This window comes from Trachypithecus francoisi, unplaced genomic scaffold (assembly GCF_009764315.1).
Source record: "Trachypithecus francoisi isolate TF-2019V2 unplaced genomic scaffold, Tfra_2.0 Lachesis_group0, whole genome shotgun sequence".
In the NCBI taxonomy this organism is placed as follows: domain Eukaryota; kingdom Metazoa; phylum Chordata; class Mammalia; order Primates; family Cercopithecidae; genus Trachypithecus; species Trachypithecus francoisi.
The window spans coordinates 9589663-9612680 of NW_022681453.1; the positions used below are offsets into that span (position 1 = coordinate 9589663).

Below are 23018 nucleotides of genomic sequence, written 5' to 3' on the forward strand. Positions count from 1 at the left end.
GAGCTCAAGCACACCACATGGCTTACTAAGATAAATAAATTAACAGCAGGTGAGCTATATCTTAGTCAGCTAATGATCTCACAGTTGATAGGTTTTACAATTTCTATTTCTTATTTTTAAATAAATTACCTGGAGATTGTAAAAGCAAAACTGCAATCATGAGTTACAGAAATTTTCATAAAACTAAGTGTTACCTAAGGACGTGATGTAAAAGGAGTTTCTAGTGAACCTGAAGTATAGATCGGATGACTTTTCCGTAAGCTAAATAAATCGACAGGATCCAAATCTTCCAGATTTAGAAATCATTCAGAGGCAAGGAAATCCAAGAATTATGTATTCAAACTAGAAGTATGTTTCGTATTTTGAACTGTGACATAATCCAGGTTCTGTTTTTCTTTAAATAAATATTTTCATATTGTAGCTAAAGGATCAATTTAACTACAGTGCAGAAATGCTGGTTTATTAAACTGTTCCATACATCCCAGGTGCCCATTTAATGAAGTTACTTACAAATATAAAATGATTAACATGTGACTAGTATGGCATTTCTACATATAGAGACTAGATTGAATTATCTTTGAATTAAAGCATCTGATAAAGACTATTAATTTAATGAGATTAATCTGATGAGGAAGGAAAGGAAAGAAGATTGAGAGGTAAGGAAAGGTCACTTCCTCCATCCAGGCCAAGGTCCTACTTTGAGGAATATTCTGTTTCTCAAGCACCTGTTCTGTGTGTGTTTATCCCACCAGGTCTCAAGGACAAGGACTTTGCTTGTCAAGCTTACTGTTATATTTCCAATGCCTAGCACAGTGCCTGGTATACAGCAGGTGCTTTCACCCTAAAATATTTTATCAAGGAATCAGATGTAATGCTCAAGAAGAATCCCATATTCACAGCAATGACTATTTTCACAATAAAATAAAGTCCATAACTCATGTGGAACTATCCATTTAAAGTTCCTAAATAGAAGAAACTACATAAAGAGAGCTTGGGCTTATTTGGGGAGCACACAAAGATTTTAAAAAATGGCACTCGGTGTTATTCTTCATTTAAGACTTTGGCTATTTGATGGACAAAAGTAAATTGGTACTGGTGCATACAGTGTGTATCGCAGGCAATCATCGTATTAAAAAATTGTACTTGAAAGTGCAGAGAATATCTCTGGAAGCTACGGCCCAAACCAGCCATACAGGGGAACTTGTTTCTCACTGCATACTTTTTGGCAGTATTTGAATTTTACACCATGTACATTTATTACTTTGAGTGGTTGTAGGCGGACCCTCTCAACCACTGTTTCCTTAATTAAAGCTGAGTAGCCTCCTCCAGATGGATAAGCATTGAGGCAGCCCTTGATGAGGATACACACTGCTCACAAGAAAAAACACAGGCATTGCAAACGGATCAAAAGCAGCGCTGGAGAATTCGAACTTTTACCATGCCAAACAGCCTACAACTCAATCCCAGCCTTGCTCAAATACATACACTCACTAAAATTATCAAAATATTATGTCATGTTTTCCTCAAAGATGTTGTACAACAATTCCAGAGGAAAGGAAAAGGCAACTCCTTTATAAAGCCCTCTGCTCCATGTTTTTCAGAGCGTAGACATTCACTCTCAGAAAACTATTTTCATACATTATCTTCCTATCCTCAGGTTATGTATATGTTTGCTATCTCTAGCAACCCTTTCCCACATTAAAAATAAATACTGGCCAGGTGCGGAGGCTCATGCCTGTAATCCCAGCATTTTGGGAGGCTGAGGCGGGTGGATCACGAGGTCAGGAGATCGAGACCATCCTGGCTAACATGGTGAAACCCCGTCTCTACTAAAAATACAAAAAATTAGCCAGGCATGGTGGCGGGTGCCTGTAGTCCCAGCCACTCGGGAGGCTGAGGCAGGAGAATCGCTGGAACACGTAAGGCGGAGGCTGCAGTGAGCCGAGATCGCGCCACTGTACTCCAGCCTGGGCAACAGAGCGAGACTCTGTCTCAAAAATAATAATAATAATAGATAAATACTGTAGCAACACGTACAGCTAGATTTTTTCAAACCATCCTCAGTAGGCTTTCACTACATCCAGGCCCTGATGTAAGTCAGACTTCTGAGCTTAAGGTAATGTCTGCAAAGCTAACTCTCTAAAAGACTGACTTCCAAATCCACATACCATGGATAGCATTTATTGTTTAGAAAAAGCAATGGCAGGAAAAAGAATTGTCCAGTGTGAGCTGGTGATAACAGACTCACAGCAAGTGAAACCTTAGGGACCTGGTTTTAGGTTATTTAGTTATTCCAATAAACATTGGTTCCATGCTGATGGAAAGCTCGCTTAGCAGCTGACATGCGGAGGGACAAAGCGATCTGCCTAAGGATGAGATTAACAATCCTTATGCAAGTCTCAGGAAAAAGAAATGTGATCAATAAAAACCAGTATTCAAAGTTGGGAATTAGATCATGCCAGGAAAGTCTGAAATAAAATAGATAAAGGTAAGCAAGTTTCTCCAGTTTGAATATCTGAGTTTCCAAATATAGGGGTCTTCAAAGAGTCCAGAAAAATATGCTTTATCCAACAGTATGCAGAGAAAACGTGTCTTAATTCTAAATAATTATACTCTTTTCCCCATTCTAAGTTGGATAAGGTACTTCATGAGTAACAGAAATATTGCTTAGTGTGTCTCTCTCTGAAATATTAATAAATGATATCCTGATCTCTAAATTTATTATAACACTGGTAAAATAACATTCTGAACAAATAAAATTATATTACAATCACAAAAGCAGCTTTGTGAAAGTAAACTGGGTATTGGCCAGGAAGACTGAAAAAAGAAAAAGGGTTAAAAAATAAGTCAAGGTTCAAAACAGGAGATATACATGATCCCTAGGAATGGCATAAGCATAAGTGAGGTAAACCAAACTCCTCCCATATTTAATATTTTTAAAACCTGAAAAACACAGATTCTCAAACAGGTATATTAGATCCTCCAAAAATCAAAGATAAAATAATTAAGTCTATACCTGTGGTATACATTTTTTAAACCAGTCTTCCTAAAAATCCTTAATGCTACTTAAATAAATCCAAGAGAATAATTTCATAACTTAATCACTCCAGCTCTGTTTTCAACTGAATGCCTCAAGTAAAATCTCAACTTGTGAGAATGCTTGCTGAGGATTTCTTGGAAAGCATCTTATTCACAGCAGATTTTTTCAGAGCTATCTAAAAACATTCACAAATGTACACCTAAATATTTATAACTAAGTAGTGTGTATCAACTATATACAAGATGGAAGAGAATAAGAAGTAGGAGCCACATCACAGGACAACTTCAGCAGATGAACACAAACATTCCTATTGTGCCCTGTTCTGGTTATTCATATTACTCTTCTCTGCTAGAAAAGAAATTCCAATGAACTCCCGATACAGAGACAGTTTTTCTTGTTACAAAGGGAACTTTGTTTGAATCCCCCACAAGTGACAAGGTCAATCTTAGCCAATCTTGACATTTCTATGGAACCTTTCCACCAAATTTTTTTCAAAGTCCAAGTCATTTTCCGAAACCTTTTTGAAATCCAAAGAAAACACTGTATAGATAAAGTATCTATTAAGTTCTTTAACAAATACCATTCATCATATGTTCCTCGGGATTTTTTTATAAATATATTCTTAAAATTAAAAAACAAGGCTTACATTATTTAATCCACATCCTTAAAACAATTAGAGAATGGTAATAATATATTGACTTAATATTAAAACAGTATTCACCTTCTTCTTAGCATATAGAAGGTGATTTCACAATTTTTTTAAAAAATCATATTTTCACAGCTTTTTACATAAAGTTGACACACTAAAAAATTAAAATATTTTGTTGTGAGGTTGCTCAGTATTTATATCAGCACCTAAGAGATAAGAAATTCTTTAAGTCCCAAAAAGAGACTTGCAAAAATCATTTTCTACAAATGTTTATTCTGGAAACAGATTTTTTAGACCAAAAAGCAGAAAATTATAACCTGAATTAAGTTAGCACTTTCCAAACATACATTTTCTTTTCTTCCTAAAATCACTGTAAAGTAGTTTAAGGAGTTTAGTGTAAGTTATTTGGGTATTTTTTTAATCTGAGGAAAATATATAAAGACAGTACATATGCAAAAGTTAGTAAGTACAAACTCCAGAGACTTCAGATTATGAGATACTTTTATAATCAATTAGGTTATTTCTAGAGAATACCGCAACGCCACAACCATTGGGACACATTCACAGACTGCTTACGCTAAAGATACGGACAATATTCCTCACTTCCGGAACAATGTCCATGAGAAAACGGTAAGACAATGACCTTTATGATGTGCCACAGAGCTGCGCCACAGGAAACAAGATGCTCTTTGCTGTTAAGTCTCCATATTCTAAGAGGTCAAAGACATTCAAATACGAGACAAAAATCAAATCACTCCCTCTGAACTAGCTCCATGGGTGATGTACACCAACAGGAGCAAGTTCAAATAATTTTCCAGATGTGTAATCCCTGGCAGATTAAAATTTAAATTAAAATTTAGTTCTGTAGACTGAACTCTTAACTGTACTTAACAAATATATATATATTTTTGAACAGTCTATGCCAATACATTGGGAATAATCAAAAAACTCACTAGGTACAATTCCAGTTAGGTGAATGACTTCAAACAAATCCACATAACTATTAGGCCTCAGTCTCCTTACCCACAAAAGGGAAATGATAGTACAGTAAGTCATCACAATGTTGTTGATAGGTTTTGGAGGCTGCAACTGTAAGCAAAATGATATAAAACTAAACTAATTTTGCCACAGGCTAATTGATATAAACAAAATTTAAGTTCCTACAGGATATTTCTGGTCAAAAAAAAAAAAAAAATCCCTAAACTTCTAAATAAACACTCAAAACACTTCTAATATTAAACATTGAAATAAGTGTAAGCTATCCATATATTTAAGAAAGAGAAGTAAAAACAAGCAAGATAATTATTTACCCAATTTTTGGTGAATCAGTGAGTGACAGCAGTGGGTTAAATCAAGGTATAAATGTTTGCAAAGTGAAAATTGGAAGGAGCACCTCCTACTACCACACAGTTCGAAAACAATCACAAATACGGTGGCTCAATGAGCGCTTCAGAAAAGCATCGTGTATTGTAGTGCATTTGTATGATTATCATATATCACACAAATTTGTATTTCATAATCATTTGCATTCATTCATTCATTCCTTTCCCAAGCATCTTATTCCAGTTCAGGGTCACACCTGGCCAGAGCCTATCTCGGCAGCTCAGGGGGCAAGGTAAGAGCCAAGCCTGGACAGGACACCCCTTCCATCACAGTGCACTCTCACACACCCACATTCATTCAGACTGGGACCATAGACACGCAATTCACCCCATGTGCACATCTTCAGGAGGTGGAAGGAAACCTGAGTACCTGGAGAAAACCCACACAGACACCAGGAGAACATGCAAACTCCACACATGCAATAGCCCTGGCTGGGAATCCATTTTTTCCCCACCATCAACATTATAGCAAAACAACATTACTCAAGGATTTGGCATACTTCACAGCACGCTATTAAGGATTAAATCAGATGAAATAAGAAAAGTGTTTGGAGAAACACAGAATTGATGCCCAGATGCTAATAATTAATGCATAGCAATCAGAGGCAATATCCTATGATAAGCAATTAGAAGGCTTTAAAAAGTCTGCTTTTGAAACTTAATTCATCAACCATCTCCCTTCTACTTAAATCAAGTGCTGGCTTTAACTTGGCTAGAACACAAAGTTTAAATTAAAATCTTTTCCATCAGCCAGAAAAACTGTGTGGTCCTGCTTATTTTACTCACAACTGGCAGAGTCAAAATCCACGTAATGGTTCAAAATCCACAGCTATAAATGCAATGCAGATGAAACACTGCAACCAAACCCTAGTCATTGTTTCTTTTTCCATAAATTTCTACCCTAGTTTAAGATTGATAACAGCTAATGACTAAGTTGATAACACTTTAGTCTGTCCCAACCAGGCTCATTATCCAAGTTTAAATCTCCATGTGACAACTCAGAATCCACAGACTTAGAACTTGTAAAGGCAATGCAAAAAGAACATAATGGGTTCAAATGCCTGCAAAAAGTGACCAGGAAAATGGTCTAATTGGCAGCTGAAGCATGCCAGGGCCTGCTCTGAAGCACTGATCCAAGGAATCTACCACTCACAAAGAAAACACCAGGCTGGTTGGAAGAAATAGCTCAGGTTTTAGTCCTAATCTAGGTCACAATTAATTCTGTATAATTATGGAAGAATCTACTTACTTTGATTCACTCAACGTCAAAATAAAGATGATTGCTAAAATGTAATATTGTGCAACAACTATCTTTAAAAATAAACTCACGCAAACCATTGCACTAGATGTGCATAAAACGAGACCTATTCTTTAACTTAGTCCTAGACCAATGCTAGCAGAGGCATATACATTCAAAAGTCAACAAATACAAAATCCAGAGACATTTCAGAATACCAGACAGAGATGATAAAAATGATTGTAATAACATCAACAAAATAATTGCTGCTAAAGAACTTAGTGTTACGCTAAGCATCTTATGTGTATCATTTAATCCTCAAAACAATCTTATAGGTTAAGTATACTATCATCCTTATTAAATAGAGAAACCAAGATTTAAAGTCAACAAGTACTTGCCTAACATGATACTAAAATGGATATTTCTTAAGGCTTGAGGCTTTTTATATTTCTGCTGTAATCCTCAACTTGTTTCCTGCAAAACTTAATAATGCTATTAATAGTAATGTATTTGAACATAAATTCACTGACAAAAATGGTAAAATGTTACTTAACCTATACTATGCCAATCACTATTTGACAAAAAGGGAGCAAAGTGTACACACACACACACACACACACACACACCTGGCTACCAGCATTTCAAAAGGAGAGTAGGGGCCGGGCGCGGTGGCTCAAGCCTGTAATCCCAGCACTTTGGGAGGCCGAGACGGGCGGATCACGAGGTCAGGAGATCGAGACCATCCTGGCTAACACGGTGAAACCCCGTCTCTATTAAAAATACAAAAACTAGCCGGGCGAGGTGGCGGGCGCCTGTAGTCCCAGCTACTCGGGAGGCTGAGGCAGGAGAATGGCGTGAACCCGGGAGGCGGAGCTTGCAGTGAGCTGAGATCCGGCCACTGCACTCCAGCCTGGGCGACAGTGCGAGACTCCGTCTCAAAAAAAAAAAAAAAAAAAAAAAAGGAGAGTAGGGCAGAAGGCTGTGGGAGCCAACTGCCACTATACTTTTGTTTCCTGTACAACAGTCCCCTTCTTATGTGGTCCTGGGTCTCCTGGCCCAGTGTTCACCAATGCTGCCCTGCTGCTGGGGTAAAGAGGGTCATCATCTTGCTGCGTACAGTCAAAGAGGGGACCTAGGGTCTGACTACTTCTCAAACAGATTTACATGAAACTTGCAGTTTTAGTCACACCTTTACCCAACTTCATCATCTATTCCTGCACCTAGGAATTACCTTTAACCTAGTCCTAGACCAAATTAATGTAAGTTAATCACATTCATAGGTCTTTTTCTATTAATACAGCAATTATCTATAAATTATTCCAAGTAACCATAGATTTGTGAAGGAAGAACTAATCAATCAAACAATGCACCACCTTTCAGAGGTTCTGGGATTTAAGTCTGGTTGATCCTTGGTTTTCCTCACTACCAGTCTAGATTTAAACTTTCCTGCATTACTGAGCAACCATCTCAGGTCATCTTAGGTTTTTCAGGCTCCAAAATATTTCAGATTCCAAAATAGAGTAGCTATTGTGTCTATTCTTGTTTTCTTTTTCCTTGCATATTGACCTTCCCATCATTTTCTTTTTTTTTTTTTTTTTTGAGACGGAGTCTTACTCTGTCGCCCAGGCTGGAGTACCGGGATTTTAGAAGAGAATAAATACGGCGCATGTCTCTAATCAGTCATCTTTAACTGGCCTCCTGTTCAATTGTACAAAGACTTCAGATCCCACACTGTTTTTCTGCAGCCTTACCCAAAAGGACTGCATCTATTAAAATATCATCAGTATTTCCTTCTTTATTGAAATAATATCTAAACAACTACCTATTTCTTTTACTATTACTGCAGACACTGGTTGTTGATAAGAGCTGAACAACATGGACTAGAATACTCACATAGACTTACTTTGAAGTACTGTGAAAATACTTTGGGTGAATTTCAAATGAACTTCTTTGTCACTCATCTCAGAGAAAAAGTCAAAAAGTGTCATAAAGAGTAGCTTCTGAATGTCACTGCCTTTCAACTGTCAGTTGAAGAAATTGATTTTAGAAAGAATAAACTTTTTCTGTTATAGTCAGGAAAATAAGGTAATGGTTTTATTTACCAAAGACTCTGCGGTAAGTTTATATTGAGTATATATGGAATAAGAAAATAACATTTGCTAAAATAAACAGCAACAGCCATTACTTCAGGGCAAAAATTAAACAGGTTCTACAACTTGATATGTTCCATATTCTCTGGCCTAGTTAAATTTCATGTGTTTTTCCTTCAAAATTTAGCTTTAAGAATTAGTCAGGGAGGTTGAAATTTTAATATTCACACTACAAAAGACTTTTGAAGGTTTACTGTTATTTGCTTATGCATTAAAGTTTAGAATTTTAATTACCAAACAGAAACATATTTCATAAGGTAGATACGCTATACTATTATTTACATAAATTGTCATTTTCCGGTAATATGAACTCATTTCATAAAATAATATTAAAGCATGTGCATGTAAAGTAGTTTTTAATGTCATATGGCATTTCAATTTTAATACAGTTCGATTAAAATTAGGGAAAAAACTTCTGGAGAAGCAAGTGCGGGGTAAGTACTATTTTGTATGTTTACTATTATTGTAATTTACTCTGCTACACAAAGCAGAAACCAGAGAATTTGGCATTCACTGCTCATTATATGTTGGGAACAAATTCAGTTCCTCAGGACACAAAAGCATATTGATGGATATTTTTACTTTACTCTGCAGAAATTGAAGACAAGCATAGTTTTAGCTTTAAATGGTTTTCCAAAGAATACCAATGTTTTAACTTTGTAATTGGAAAAAGAGAAACAAGTACCTTGCAAAGGTCTTCAGTAGCATTTTTTTATAGGGTACTAATAACAGCACACTCTGTTATTGAAAAAAATTAAATGAAAGACTGTTAACATAACCTAGATATTTAGAACGAAAACTCAGAATTGAGAGTAAAAACACATCTTTTTATGAGACATCAAAGCAAAGACTCATCTAATTTTCATTTTGCAGAAAACTTTTTAACACAGAAGACCTTACTTAGACCTTAAGAGTTTCTAAATAGGGGAAAAGGGTTAACATTCAGTCTTCTACAAAAGACAATTTTCCTTCCTAATAGTATCAGTCTTTTAATAGAGATGTATCTTAAATTTAAAAACAATTGGTATTAGATCATATTCTGTTGCAAATTAATGTAAGTTAATCATATTTATAGGTCTTTTTCTATTAACAAAGCAATTATCTATAAATTATCCTAAGTGACCATAGATTTGTGGGGGAAGAACCAAAACAAAAAAAAAATCAAAGGAAATATGAAAATAAGCAAAGTATATACTATGTGTGATGTTTAGTTACGAATTAAACCTATTCATTTCTAGTTGAAAGATGATATCTAATACTCCATTTTTCATGAGATGATCAGGCTTTTAAGATAGCTGAGGTCCTTAAAAGACAAGGAGACCATGAAACCAGGAAGAGCTCATGAATTTGAGTCAGAGGGAAGAAGTTGGTACAGTTAAAGCAGAAAGAAGTAGAGTTGGAAGTCAAAGGCTTTTTCCCTGACATTGACCCAAAGCCATCTAGGCACTATCTAATTTTAAAGAATTTAGCTCTAATCATTCCATGCAAAAGGAAAGTGTATCACCCTTCTTAGGCAGGGTAAAAACAATCAGTAGGATTCTAACTTCCCACACACTCCTTTTAAGGAGGGTTAGAAAACAAACAATTGTTAGGCCATGGCACCGACAGAGAGTAACAGGAAGGTGTTAATAAGAGAGGCAAACCCTTTATAGCCAAAGTACATCAGAAAGATCCATGGACACTGTGCAATTCCTCTTATCCTATTTACTTCATTTCTGTCCCAACCCACAGGCTCCTTAAATGTTTCTTTGTCAAAATTCTGACATTCGTCTTCCTTTTACTCCATCCATGCATCTCAAAAAAGGTATACAAAATTGATGGATATTTTTACTTTACTCTGCAGAAATTGAAGACAAGCATAGTTTTAGCTTTAAATGGTTTTCCAAAGAATACCAATGTTTTAACTTTGCCACTTTAGTGGCATTTGGGTGGAACAATTCATGCTTATCTGGGACTGCCCTACTAAGTGTAGGATGCCTGGCACCCTGGCCCGCCCCTACTAATGTCAACAGCCCTCCATGTCTACTGGGGCAACCAAAAATGCATTCCCAAGTATCTTTAGGGGGTAAATACCACCCAAACCTTTCCATTTCAAGGAAAGTGCCCTAAAACGCCTCTACAAATACATTGGAGGGTGTTCACCAACCACCATGGGTCCCAAGAACCAACAGCCCCTGGGCAGATGCTGCCAGTTGAAATGCTTTGGAATTTAGGAGCCTTGTAGAATAGGAGGCCCTAAGTGTTAACTGAAGTGAAAATTTTTTTAAAAGAAGAAAAAAGGAAGAGTAGGGGGCGGAGCAAGATGGCCGAATAGGAACAGCTCCAGTCTCCAACTCCCAGCGCGAGTAACACAGAAGACCGGTGATTTCTGCATTTTAAACTGAGGTACTGGGGTCATCTCTCTAGGGAGTGCCGGACAATCGCTGCTGGTCAGCTGCTGCAGCCTGACCAGCATGAGCTGAAGCAGGGCGAGGCATCGCCTCACCTGGAAGCGCAAGGGGGAAGGAAATCCGTTTTCCTAGCCAGGGGAACTGAGACACATAACACCTGGAAAATCGCGTAACTCCCACCCCAATACTGCGCTTTAAGGAAACAGGCACACCAGAGAATATATCCCACACCTGGCCGGGAGGGTCCCACGCCCACGGAGCCTCCCTCACTGCTAACACAGCAGTCTGCAGCGATCTATCCGCAAGGTAGCAGCCAGGCTGGGGGAGGGGCGCCCGCCATTGCTGAGGCTTAAGTAGGTAAACAAAGCCGCTGGGAAGCTCGAACTGGGTGGAGCTCACAGCAGCTCAAGGAAACCTGCCTGTCTCTGTAGACTCCACCTCTGGGGACAGCCCACAGCTGAGGTCCAATAGGGAAAGCAGCGGGGGCCGGTGCAGAGGCGAAGGACTCAGTCTGACAGCTTTGGGGAGAGCCGTGGATCTCCCAAGGCGGAGGTTGAGATCCGAGAACGGACAGACTGCCTGCTCAGGTGGGTCCCTGACCCCTGAGTAGCCTAGCTGGGAGACATCCCCCACTAGGGGCAGTCTGACACCCCACATCTCACAGGGTGGAGTCATCCCTGAGAGGAAACTTCCAAAGGAGAATCAGACAGGTACACTCGCTGCTCAGCAATATTCTATCTTTGGCAACCTCTGCTGCTGATACCCAGGCAAACAGGGTCTGGAGTGGACCTCAAGCAATCTCCACAGACCAACAGACAGTCCTTCTGACTGTCAGAGGGAAAACTATCAAACAGGAAGGACACCTATACCAAAACCCCATCAGTACGTCACCATCATCAAAGACCAGAGACAGATTAAACCACAAAGATGGGGAAGAAGCAGGGCAGAAAAGCTGGAAATTCAAAAAATAAGAGCGCATCTCCCCCTGCAAAGGAGCGCAGCCCATCGCCAGCAACGGATCAAAGCTGGTCAGAGAATGACTTTGACGAGATGAGAGAAGAAGGCTTCAGTCCATCAAACTTCTCAGAGCTAAAGGAGGAATTACGTACCCAGCGCGAAGAAACTAAAAATCTTGAAAAAAAGTGGAAGAATTGACAGCTAGACTAATTAATGCAGAGAAGATCATAAACGAAATGACAGAGATGAAAACCATGACACGAGAAATACGTGACAAATGCACAAGCTTCAGTAACCGACTCGATCAACTGGAAGAAAGAGTATCAGCGATTGAGGATCAAATGAATGAAATGAAGCGAGAAGAGAAACCAAAAGAAAAAAGAAGAAAAAGAAATGAACAAAGCCTGCAAGAAGTATGGGATTATGTAAAAAGACCAATCTACGTCTGATTGGGGTGCCTGAAAGTGAGGGGGAAAATGGAACCAAGTTGGAAAACACTCTTCAGGATATCATCCAGGAGAACTTCCCCAACCTAGTAGGGCAGGCCAACATTCAAATTCAGGAAATACAGAGAACGCCACAAAGATACTCCTCCAGAAGAGCAACTCCAAGACACATCATTGCCAGATTCACCAAAGTGGAAATGAAGGAAAAAATCTTAAGGGCAGCCAGAGAGAAAGGTCGGGTTACCCACAAAGGGAAGCCCATCAGACTAACAGCAGATCTCTCGGCAGAAACTCTACAAGCCAGAAGAGAGTGGGGGCCAATATTCAACGTTCTTAAAGAAAAGAATTTTCAACCCGAATTTCATATCCAGCCAAACTAAGTTTCATCAGTGAAGGAGAAAATAAATCCTTTACAGATAAGCAAATGCTTAGAGATTTTGTCACCACCAGGCCTGCCTTACAAGAGACCCTGAAGGAAGCCCTAAACATGGAAAGGAACAACCGGTACCAGCCATTGCAAAAACATGCCAAAATGTAAAGACCATCGAGGCTAGGAAGAAACTGCATCAACTAATGAGCAAAATAACCAGTTAATATCATAATGACAGGATCAAGTTCACACATAACAATATTAACCTTAAATGTTAATGGACTAAATGCTCCAATTAAAAGACACAGACTGGCAAACTGGATAAAGAGTCAAGACCCATCAGTCTGCTGTATTCAGGAGACCCATCTCACATGCAGAGACATACATAGGCTCAAAATAAAGGGATGGAGAAAGATCTACCAAGCAAATGGAGAACAAAAAAAAGCAGGGATTGCAATCCTAGTCTCTGATAAAACAGACTTTAAACCATCAAAGATAAAAAGAGACAAAGAAGGCCATTACATAATGGTAAAGGGATCAATTCAACAGGAAGAGCTAACTCTCCTAAATATATATGCACCCAATACAGGAGCACCCAGATTCATAAAGCAAGTCCTTAGAGACCTACAAAGAGACTTAGACTCCCATACAATAATAATGGGAGATTTCAACACAACACTGTCAACATTAGACAGATCAACGAGACAGAAAGTTAACAAGGATATCCAGGAATTGAACTCATCTCTGCACCAAGCGGACCTAATAGACATCTATAGAACTCTCCACCCCAAATCAACAGAATATACATTCTTCTCAGCACCACATCGCACTTATTCCAAAATTGACCACATAATTGGAAGTAAAGCACTCCTCAGCAAATGCACAAGAACAGAAATTATAACAAACTGTCTCTCAGACCACAGTGCAATCAAACTAGAACTCAGGACTAAGAAACTCAATCAAAACCGCTCAACTACATGGAAACTGAATAACCTGCTCCTGAATGACTACTGGGTACATAACGAAATGAAAGCAGAAATAAAGATGTTCTTTGAAACCAATGAGAACAAAGATACAACATACCAGAATCTCTGGGACACATTTAAAGCAGTGTGTAGAGGGAAATTTATAGCACTAAAAATGCCACAAGAGAAAGCAGGAAAGATCTAAAATTGACACTTTAACATCACAATTAAAAGAACTAGAGAGGCAAGAGCAAACACATTCAAAAGCTAGCAGAAGGCAAGAAATAACTAAGATCAGAGCAGAACTGAAGGAGATAGAGTCACAAAAAACCCTCCAAAACATCAATGAATCCAGGAGTTGGTTTTTTGAAAAGATCAATAAAATTGACAGACCGCTAGCAGACTAATAAAGAAGAAAAGAGAGAGGAATCAAATAGACGCAATAAAAAATGATAAAGGGGATATCACCCCGACCCCACAGAAATACAAACAACCATCAGAGAATACTATAAATGCCTCTACGCAAATCAACTAGAAAATCTAGAAGAAATGGATAATTTCCACACTTACACTCTCCCAAGACTGAACCAGGAAGAAGTTGAATCCCTGAATAGACCAATAACAGGCTCTGAAATTGAGGCAACAATTAATAGCCTACCCACGAAAAAAAGTCCAGGACCAGATGGATTCACAGCTGAATTCTACCAGAGGTACAAGGAGGAGCTGGTACCATTCCTTCTGAAACTATTCCAATCAATAGAAAAAGAGGGAATCCTCCCTAACTCATTTTATGAGGCCAACATCATCCTGATACCAAAGCCTGGCAGAGACACAACAAAAAAAGAGAATTTTAGACCAATATCCCTGATGAACATCGATGCAAAAATTTTCAATAAAATACTGGTAAACCGGATTCAGCAGCACATCAAAAAGCTTATCCACCATGATCAAGTGGGCTTCATCCCTGGGATGCAAGGCTGGTTCAACATTCGCAAATCAATAAACGTAATCCAGCATATCAACAGAACCAAAGACAAGAACCACATGATTATCTCAATAGATGCAGAAAAGGCTTTTGATAAAATTCAACAGCCCTTTATGCTAAAAACGCTCAATAAATTCGGTATTGATGGAACGTACCTCAAAATAATAAGAGCTATTTACGACAAACCCACAGCTAATATCATACTGAATGGGCAAAAACTGGAAAAATTCCCTTTGAAAACTGGCACAAGACAGGGATGCCCTCTCTCACCACTCCTATTCAACATCGTGTTGGAAGTTCTGGCTAGGGCAATCAGGCAAGAGAAAGAAATCAAGGGTATCCAGTTAGGAAAAGAAGAAGTCAAATTGTCCCTGTTTGCAGATGACATGATTGTATATTTAGAAAACCCCATCGTCTCAGCCCAAAATCTCCTTAAGCTGATAAGCAACTTCAGCAAAGTCTCAGGATACAAAATTAATGTGCAAAAATCCCAAGCATTCTTATACACAGTAACAGACAAGCAGAGAGCCAAATCAGGAATGAACTTCCATTCACAATTGCTTCAAAGAGAATAAAATACCTAGGAATCCAGCTTACAAGAGATGTAAAGGACCTCTTCAAGGAGAACTACAAACCACTGCTCAGTGAAATCAAAGAGGACACAAACAAATGGAAGAACATACCATGCTCATGGATAGGAAGAATCAATATCGTGAAAATGGCCATACTGCCCAAGGTTATTTATAGATTCAATGCCATCCCCATCAAGCTACCAATGACTTTCTTCACAGAATTGGAAAAAACTGCTTTAAAGTTCATATGGAACCAAAAAAGAGCCCGCATTGCCAAGACAATCCTAGGTCAAAAGGACAAAGCTGGAGGCGTCACGCTACCTGACTTCAAACTATACTACAAGGCTACAGTAACCAAAACAGCATGGTACTGGTACCACAACAGAGAAATAGACCAGTGGAACAGAACAGAGTCCTCAGAAATAATACCACACATCTACAGCCATCTGATCTTTGACAAACCTGAGAAAACAAGAAATGGGGAAAGGATTCCCTATTTAATAAATGGTGCTGGGAAAATTGGCTAGCCATAAGTAGAAAGCTGAAACTGGATCCTTTCCTTACCCCTTATACGAAAATTAATTCAAGATGGATTAGAGACTTAAATGTTAGACCTAATACCATAAAAACCCTAGAAGAAAATCTAGGTAGTACCATTCAGGACATAGGCATGGGCAAGGACTTCATGTCTAAAACACCAAAAGCAACGGCAGCAAAAGCCAAAATTGACAAATGGATCTCATTAAACTAAAGAGCTTTTGCACAGCAAAAGAAACTACCATCAGAGTGAACAGGCAACCTACAGAATGGGAGAAAATTTTTGCAACCTACTCATCTGACAAAGGGCTAATATCCAGAATCTACAAAAACTCAAACAAATATACAAGAAAAAAACAAACAACCCCATCAAAAAGTGGGGAAAGGATATGAACAGACATTTCTCAAAAGAAGACATCCATACAGCCAACAGACACATGAAAAAATGCTCGTCATCACTCGCCATCAGAGAAATGCAAATCAAAACCACAATGAGATACCATCTCACACCAGTTAGAATGGCAATCATTAAGAAGTCAGGAAACAATAGATGTTGGAGAGGATGTGGAGAAATAGGAACACTTTTACACTGTTGGTGGGATTGTAAACTAGTTCAACCATTATGGAAAACAGTATGGCGATTCCTCAAGGATCTAGAACTAGATGTACCATATGACCCAGCCATCCCACTACTGGGTATATACCAAAGGATTATAAATTACTCTACTACAAAGACACATGCACACGTATGTTTACTGCGGCACTATTCACAATAGCAAAGACTTGGAGTCAACCCAAATGTCCATCTGTGACAGACTGGATTAAGAAAATGTGGCACATATACACCATGGAATACTATGCAGCCATCAAAAAGGATGAGTGTGCGTCCTTTGTAGGGACATGGATGCAGCTGGAAACCATCATTCTTAGCAAACTATCACAAGAAGAGAAAACCAAACACCGCATGTTCTCACTCATAGGTGGGAACTGAACAATGAGATCACTTGGACTCGGGAAGGGGAACATCACACACTGGGGCCTATCATGGGGAGGGGGGAGGAGGGAGGGATTGCATTGGGGAGTTATACATGATATAAACGTTATGCACATGTACCCTAGAACTTAAAGTATAATAAAAAATAAAAAATAAAAAATAAAAAAATTAAAAAAAAGGATAAAAAAAAAAAGAAGAAAAGAATTTTGCAGAGACATACTACTGATACACACACACACACACACAGTCAAAATGATTGTTGTCCCTGCTGTTTTCAAACAGTGTCAACTTACATAAATCTTAGTGTTATTTATTGGCAGTCAACAACCTAAGCCACAATGAAGGGGACTAGACACCACACCGTTAATTTGGATGTCAAGGATGTTCTGACCACAAGCTATATTGAATATGTCATCACCTATAGCTATAATTTTTCATTAGGTGAAAGTAAAACAATGAAGAGAGCCCTGGTTATGACATACTTAACAATACCATTCTTACTCTGTAATATCTAATTCAGACACTGATATTTATTTTATTCAAGATTTTATTTCGCATTTTCTTGGGACTGTAAGCTCTTTCATGAGTAATACATAAGCAGTTGTCAACACCTGGGTGCCACTCTTGAAGTTCAACAAGCAGGTCTTACATCAAGAAATGGCCTTTGCAAATCTTCTGAGTACTTTGAATTTCAAAAGGGCTGTATCTGAAATGAGTGTTTCAAACGAAATCAAAAACACTTTTGTAATGTAAGTTATTATGATATAGACACAAGGTTGTCATGTAAAAGCTGAACATTCCTAGTTGAAATATAACAGAGATCAAATTATCACAAAGGCAGATATCCATATTAAAGTATTGCATTAGAAGTGAAAACAAAATAAAAATGTAAAGAATACAGATATTTCTTTTTCTTTTAATGGAGGCTGAAAAGTATCTCAGTTTTCTTTTTTAAATAAAAAAGACAAAAATGTTCAAAATAGCCCCTTACTATAAGCTATGACAGAAATAAAAATTTTTAATAAAATCTTAAATGATTTAAATTTTGTGAATGATTGAAATTAAAGTAAAATTTTAGTCTATACTTTAAATAAAATGACTTATTTCAAGGTTAGCCAATTGTGAATTTGTCAGCCATATCCAGTGACTTCCCCCGCATTATTTCGGGCTCACTTTTCTTACTGCTTGTTTCTCCTTTCCTTGTGTTTCCTTTTCTAACTACATTATGTTTATTGTAGAAGCTGAAACTACAGAAAAGTACAAAGACAGAAATTAAAATAGCTCAAAATTCATTAAAGATAATTATCCTTTATGTTTTGATAACTTACCTTTCAAATAATTAAAATCTAAAACAATATAAAATCCCACTCTTTAGATCTGCTTTAAAAATCTAAATATATTAGAAAACCAAGGAATTTTATTGGTTATATAATCGTACACTACATAGGTATACATAGTTTACTAAACTAAACCCATATTACTATTATAGTTCTTTTAGAATTTTCTTTCAGTTTTCCTAACCTCTTAGAGTGATGATCTTTACATGCCTACTAACCATGAACTATATTAATACTTTTGTTATTTATCCTAAGACTTTGTTCATTGAGGGCAGTCTACTTAGGGGTACATACATACTCTACTGAAAAGGCTATAACATAATGCTTGGTATGAATGATAAGTATTCCATAAAAGATAACTAAAATAATAACTAAATAAATGAACATACACTTCCTTCAAGCTTCAGGGAATATCCTGGATTATAATATTTTGGTATTTGATAAACTAAGTTATGTTCATCATTTCTGCTTGTATTAACTTTTTCAGATAAGATGCCTCTATCTTTCTCAGAGCAGGAAAAAAAAAAAAAATGCTAATACTTTTTCCTTCTCTTTCTTATCAAGCAGATAATTCTCTTTGATTAGCTAAGCCAAACTTACATGTTAACACTGCTGATCTAGTCAAAGAAAATATTCTTCTGTTTCAGCGAGCATTAGAAAACCTCTTTCCTTCCTTCACTTTTGTTGATGTAATGTTAGCGCTTATCTCAAATTTAAATTGTTTCAATATCACAGAGGAATATTATTAGTTTAATAGTATTTTCCTGACACATACTATGTTCCAGATGGCTCTTTATTCATATGGAAAAGCTTATAAGAGAAATGCTAACTGAAACTATGCTCAGATAATCCTTCTTACCTATCAGATTGACAAAAATCTAAAGGTTTGTTGACATATTCTGCTAGAAAGACTTTGGGGGAAGCAAGCATTCATCTATTCTTGGTGGTATTGCAAAATGGTACAATTTCTTTGAAGAAGAATTTGGCAGTATCTTATAAAATAGTATACGCATTTACCCTTTGATCTAGCAATCCTATTTCTAGAAAATCTCAAAGATAGATTGGCTAAAATATAGCAGGGTGTAAGCACAAAGAAAGACTCTCTGTAACAGTAAGACTGAAAATAATCCTAATGCTCATATAGATAGGGGGCTGGATGAATAAACTACTACACAGTCACTTGCTGGAGAAAGGAGTAAAACATCTCTAATGGAGTATGGAGTAACCTCTAATATATGTTGTTACGTGAATAAAGAGGTTGAGAAAAATAAGTAGAACATGCTTTCATTTATCTAAGAAAGGGAGGGGAATACATATACATAAACATATGCGTATGTTTATTATAAAAAACAAAGATAAACAACTTATTTAAGAGTATCTATATGGGAAGGGAATAGGATAGAGGGGACAGAAATAGAAACTAGACTTCCTTTTTCATGTTTGAAGCTTCATTGAGGTAAAATTGATATATTAAAAAGTACCTATTTAATATGTACACTTTGATAAATTTGGAGTATCTATGGGCTTTGAATATATCTAGTTTTACAGAGAAAAATTTGGATTTTTTTTCTGGCTATCTACTGAAATAGCCTAAAACCACTTAGCAATGAGCACCCCGGTATTCACTGAGGTTTTAAAATACCACTTCATCTCAAAAGACACCAGAGCTCTTTGGGGAAATGGCTGATTCCAGGCCTGAAGCAGGAACTGTAAAACATAATCCTTTAACATCTTCAAATGTCATATAGCAAGAAAATAATAAAAAAAATTAAGATCAAAGATGAAACAATTTGAGCATTAATAGTAGAATAAGGTGAACTTTACCACTTGAGTATATGAACAGATGGATGTACCTTTCCCTTTACAGAAATATTTTGGCTAAAAAATGAATAAAGAATGATAAATTAGAGTAACACTGTTTTGCAATCCTTAATGAATTAATGGATCTGGTACTGATCACTACCCATACATTATGTGCTTCACGGGAAATTCTACAGAACAAATGACCTGATTTCTTCAACAAATAATTCCAAGGAAAAAAACATAAAAATAAATGAGGAAAGTTTTTTAATGTGCAGATATGCTATAATCTCCAGGACAGAGGTAAAAATAAAAGTAATGGGCAGAGCAGCGTTTATAGTATGGTAAGATTTAAGTAAAAACAAAAAAAGAATACATATTTTTTCTTACATAATCATAAAGTATTACTAAAAAGATATACAAGAAAGCAAATGTTGACTATGGTTGTGTTTCAGGTGGCCAGGAAACAGTATATGAATGACATTTTACTATAGGATCTTTTGTATTTTTGGAATTTTAAAACATGTGAATCTATTACTTACACACACAAAAATTAAATAGAATAAAACCATAAAAGCATCATCATAAGTATGACCACAACGGTGTAGTTATGTAAGAAAATAAACTTATTCATAAGAGCTGAATAGTGAAGCATTTATAAGTAAAACATCCTACGTATATAGTTGGAAAAATTTAAGCAAAAATAATAGATAAGTAAATACGGAAAATTTTAACAACTGCTAAATATAAGTTTTGAATGAATAAAAGTTTATTATATGATTTTATCTACTTTTCATGATGAAAAGTAAAGCAAAAAATCTTAAATATAATGAAAATATATATTATTAAATTGTAGCCAGATATTGCCTATAGAAGACTTAAGCCTGAGGCTTACTCTTTCTTTACTGAAATGGATAAATATCACAGACTAGCACCAAACCAAGGCCCTCTCCTTGATGCAATCAGAAATAAAGAGCAAGTGAAGTGGGGAAAGAGAAGGCATAAAGTGACTTTGGACAGCTGTCTGCTGTGACAGTTCATTACACACTGAGCATCTGTCTATCCACCAAACTTGAAACATATCTAAAATTTATTTCAAGGAACCAAGACAAAAGCCAATTAAATGAGACTTTATGACCTGAAATGCCTTCCTTTAGAGATAACCAAGTGTTTATTAGTATGCAACTTCTTAGCACGACCAAAGGCAGAGTGCAGCGCACTTACTTTTTGCTTGCCTCACAGACGTCTGTAATATTGGAGAAAAGATGGTGCCTCTCAGTTTTAGTCATTGTATCACTCAGTTCTTTAGAATTTTTAAACATTCGTATCAAGATCTCCAAGCTGAGTAGATATGAATGTTCAGAGGATATGACTTCAAAGATAGCCTGGTAAGAAGGACAAAGAAATGTATTATTAATTATTTTGATTAAAGAACTAAATATAGCTGTCATAATTTTGCTATAACAAGATATTTCACTTTTCAAGTATAATATCTTGGAAAGTACAAAAAGAGAAGCATTAAAGAAAAAACATCACTAAACTACTCTCTTTACATAATACATATTTACCCAAATCTTAAAAAATAATCACTATCTGTAAATATGAAAAAAATGAAAGCATGTGGATGACTTGACATCACATCCTGAGGTCATGCCTTTGCCAAGGGGTAGAATCTATAGAAGGAAGCTAGGGCATGTCATAAAATCTCAGTGTGACATTAATTAACCTTTGGGGTCATCTCCTCCAGTCCTGCTTTCAAAGCATGCTGCTTTAGGGACAGTAAGGATTTATGGTCCTCTCTTGAGACTCGGAGAAAATTTCTCACGCCTTCCTTCCCTTCCCTCTTGTGTGTCATGCTCTTCCTCTCTCTACGCTTAATCTAATTTTAGTCAATAACAGCAAATATTCTGGTAGGACTGTGTCTACCCTCAAAAGGTTCTTACCAGCCACAGGAATTCTTTTATATAAACTCATACAATTGAAAGTAATTCCATCTGTTCAACAAGTCACACTCTCCACTCTCATCAGTGTCTCAAGAAGGAGCAAAGGACTCTCTGCAGAGACTCTCAGTGGCAGGCACACAGTGGTTTTCCTGATAAGTACTAACGATGAAATACCAACCCACATATGTGGATAAGACTCCAACGCCCTGTGTAAGGAATTCATCTAGATCCTTAACAAAATCAAATTCAGATCCTCTAAAAAGGGATACAGGGAAATTGCAGGCCTAAGATTCACAGCCTTCCTGGAAAGCTCCCTGGCTCCCTGCCTTCATCACCCTGATCTCCAGGGCTCCACCCCTTCAAGTCCTTGCCCCAAAGAGCAGAGGGTACTGTGGCTGGGTGGGAGCAGGAAAGGCACAAGCAGGTGCTGATGGGTGCTCCATATTTTAGAAATCAGGTTAGAAGTGCTAATCTCAGTGTTCACCTCCACTTTTAACTTCTGTAAGGTTTAGGGACTTGGGTCTTAGGTAAATGTGCTAATCTAGCCTAAGCTGTGTTTCATGAAATTAAGTGACTTAACTATCTGAAGAGTAAAGAGTTAAAAAATGTTAAGAGTCTCATTTAACCTGCATATTGCGTGATTTTTTCAATCAATACAATAACCCCCAAAAACTATACACAAAGCAAATTAAAGAAAAATTTACCTTCTGGACCACAAATAATGGATTTCAGGTGTTGATGTATATGATGCCTTGGAATGACTTAAAATATTTGAAACAGCAAAGAGATTTTTCACTTCTTCAATGCTGAACTATGCTAATTTATTAATGTGATTAAGTGTTGAGGGTTTTGAGAACCAAAAATTAATACTGCTGAATTCAACATTTTACATAATTTATTTTAATTTGTTTTTGAAGGGCATAAACTAATAAAACCTTTGTTATCTCCAAAGGAAAACATTTAGGGTTATAAAGTCTCATTCATTTGGCTTTTGTCTTGATTCCTTGAAATAAATTTTGAGGTATGTTTCAAGTTTGGCGGACAGACAGATGTTCAGTGTACAATGAATTGTGACAGGAGACAGCTGTCTGAAGTCATTTCATTCCTTCTTTTCCCCCACTCTGCTCACTCTTTACTTCTGATTACATCAAGGAGAGAGTGTGTAATCTAATCCAAATATCCAAACTGGGCAAAAAGACATAATGAACTATTTATAACAGATCACAGGAAAAGGTAAATAATGGTAGTTTATTATAATACGTTT

The 23018-nt window shown here is 36.9% G+C and overlaps 1 protein-coding gene across 1 annotated transcript in view; it reads right to left on the reverse strand.

Moving 5' to 3' along the window:
* ARHGEF26 (Rho guanine nucleotide exchange factor 26) overlaps nt 1-23018 on the reverse strand; it is a 145546-nt gene that overhangs the window by 91958 nt on the left and 30570 nt on the right. Inside the window, exon 6 of the mRNA XM_033203748.1 lies at nt 21036-21196. Coding sequence (XP_033059639.1) covers nt 21036-21196 — 161 coding nt within the window. The remainder of the gene's footprint in view (nt 1-21035; nt 21197-23018) is intronic.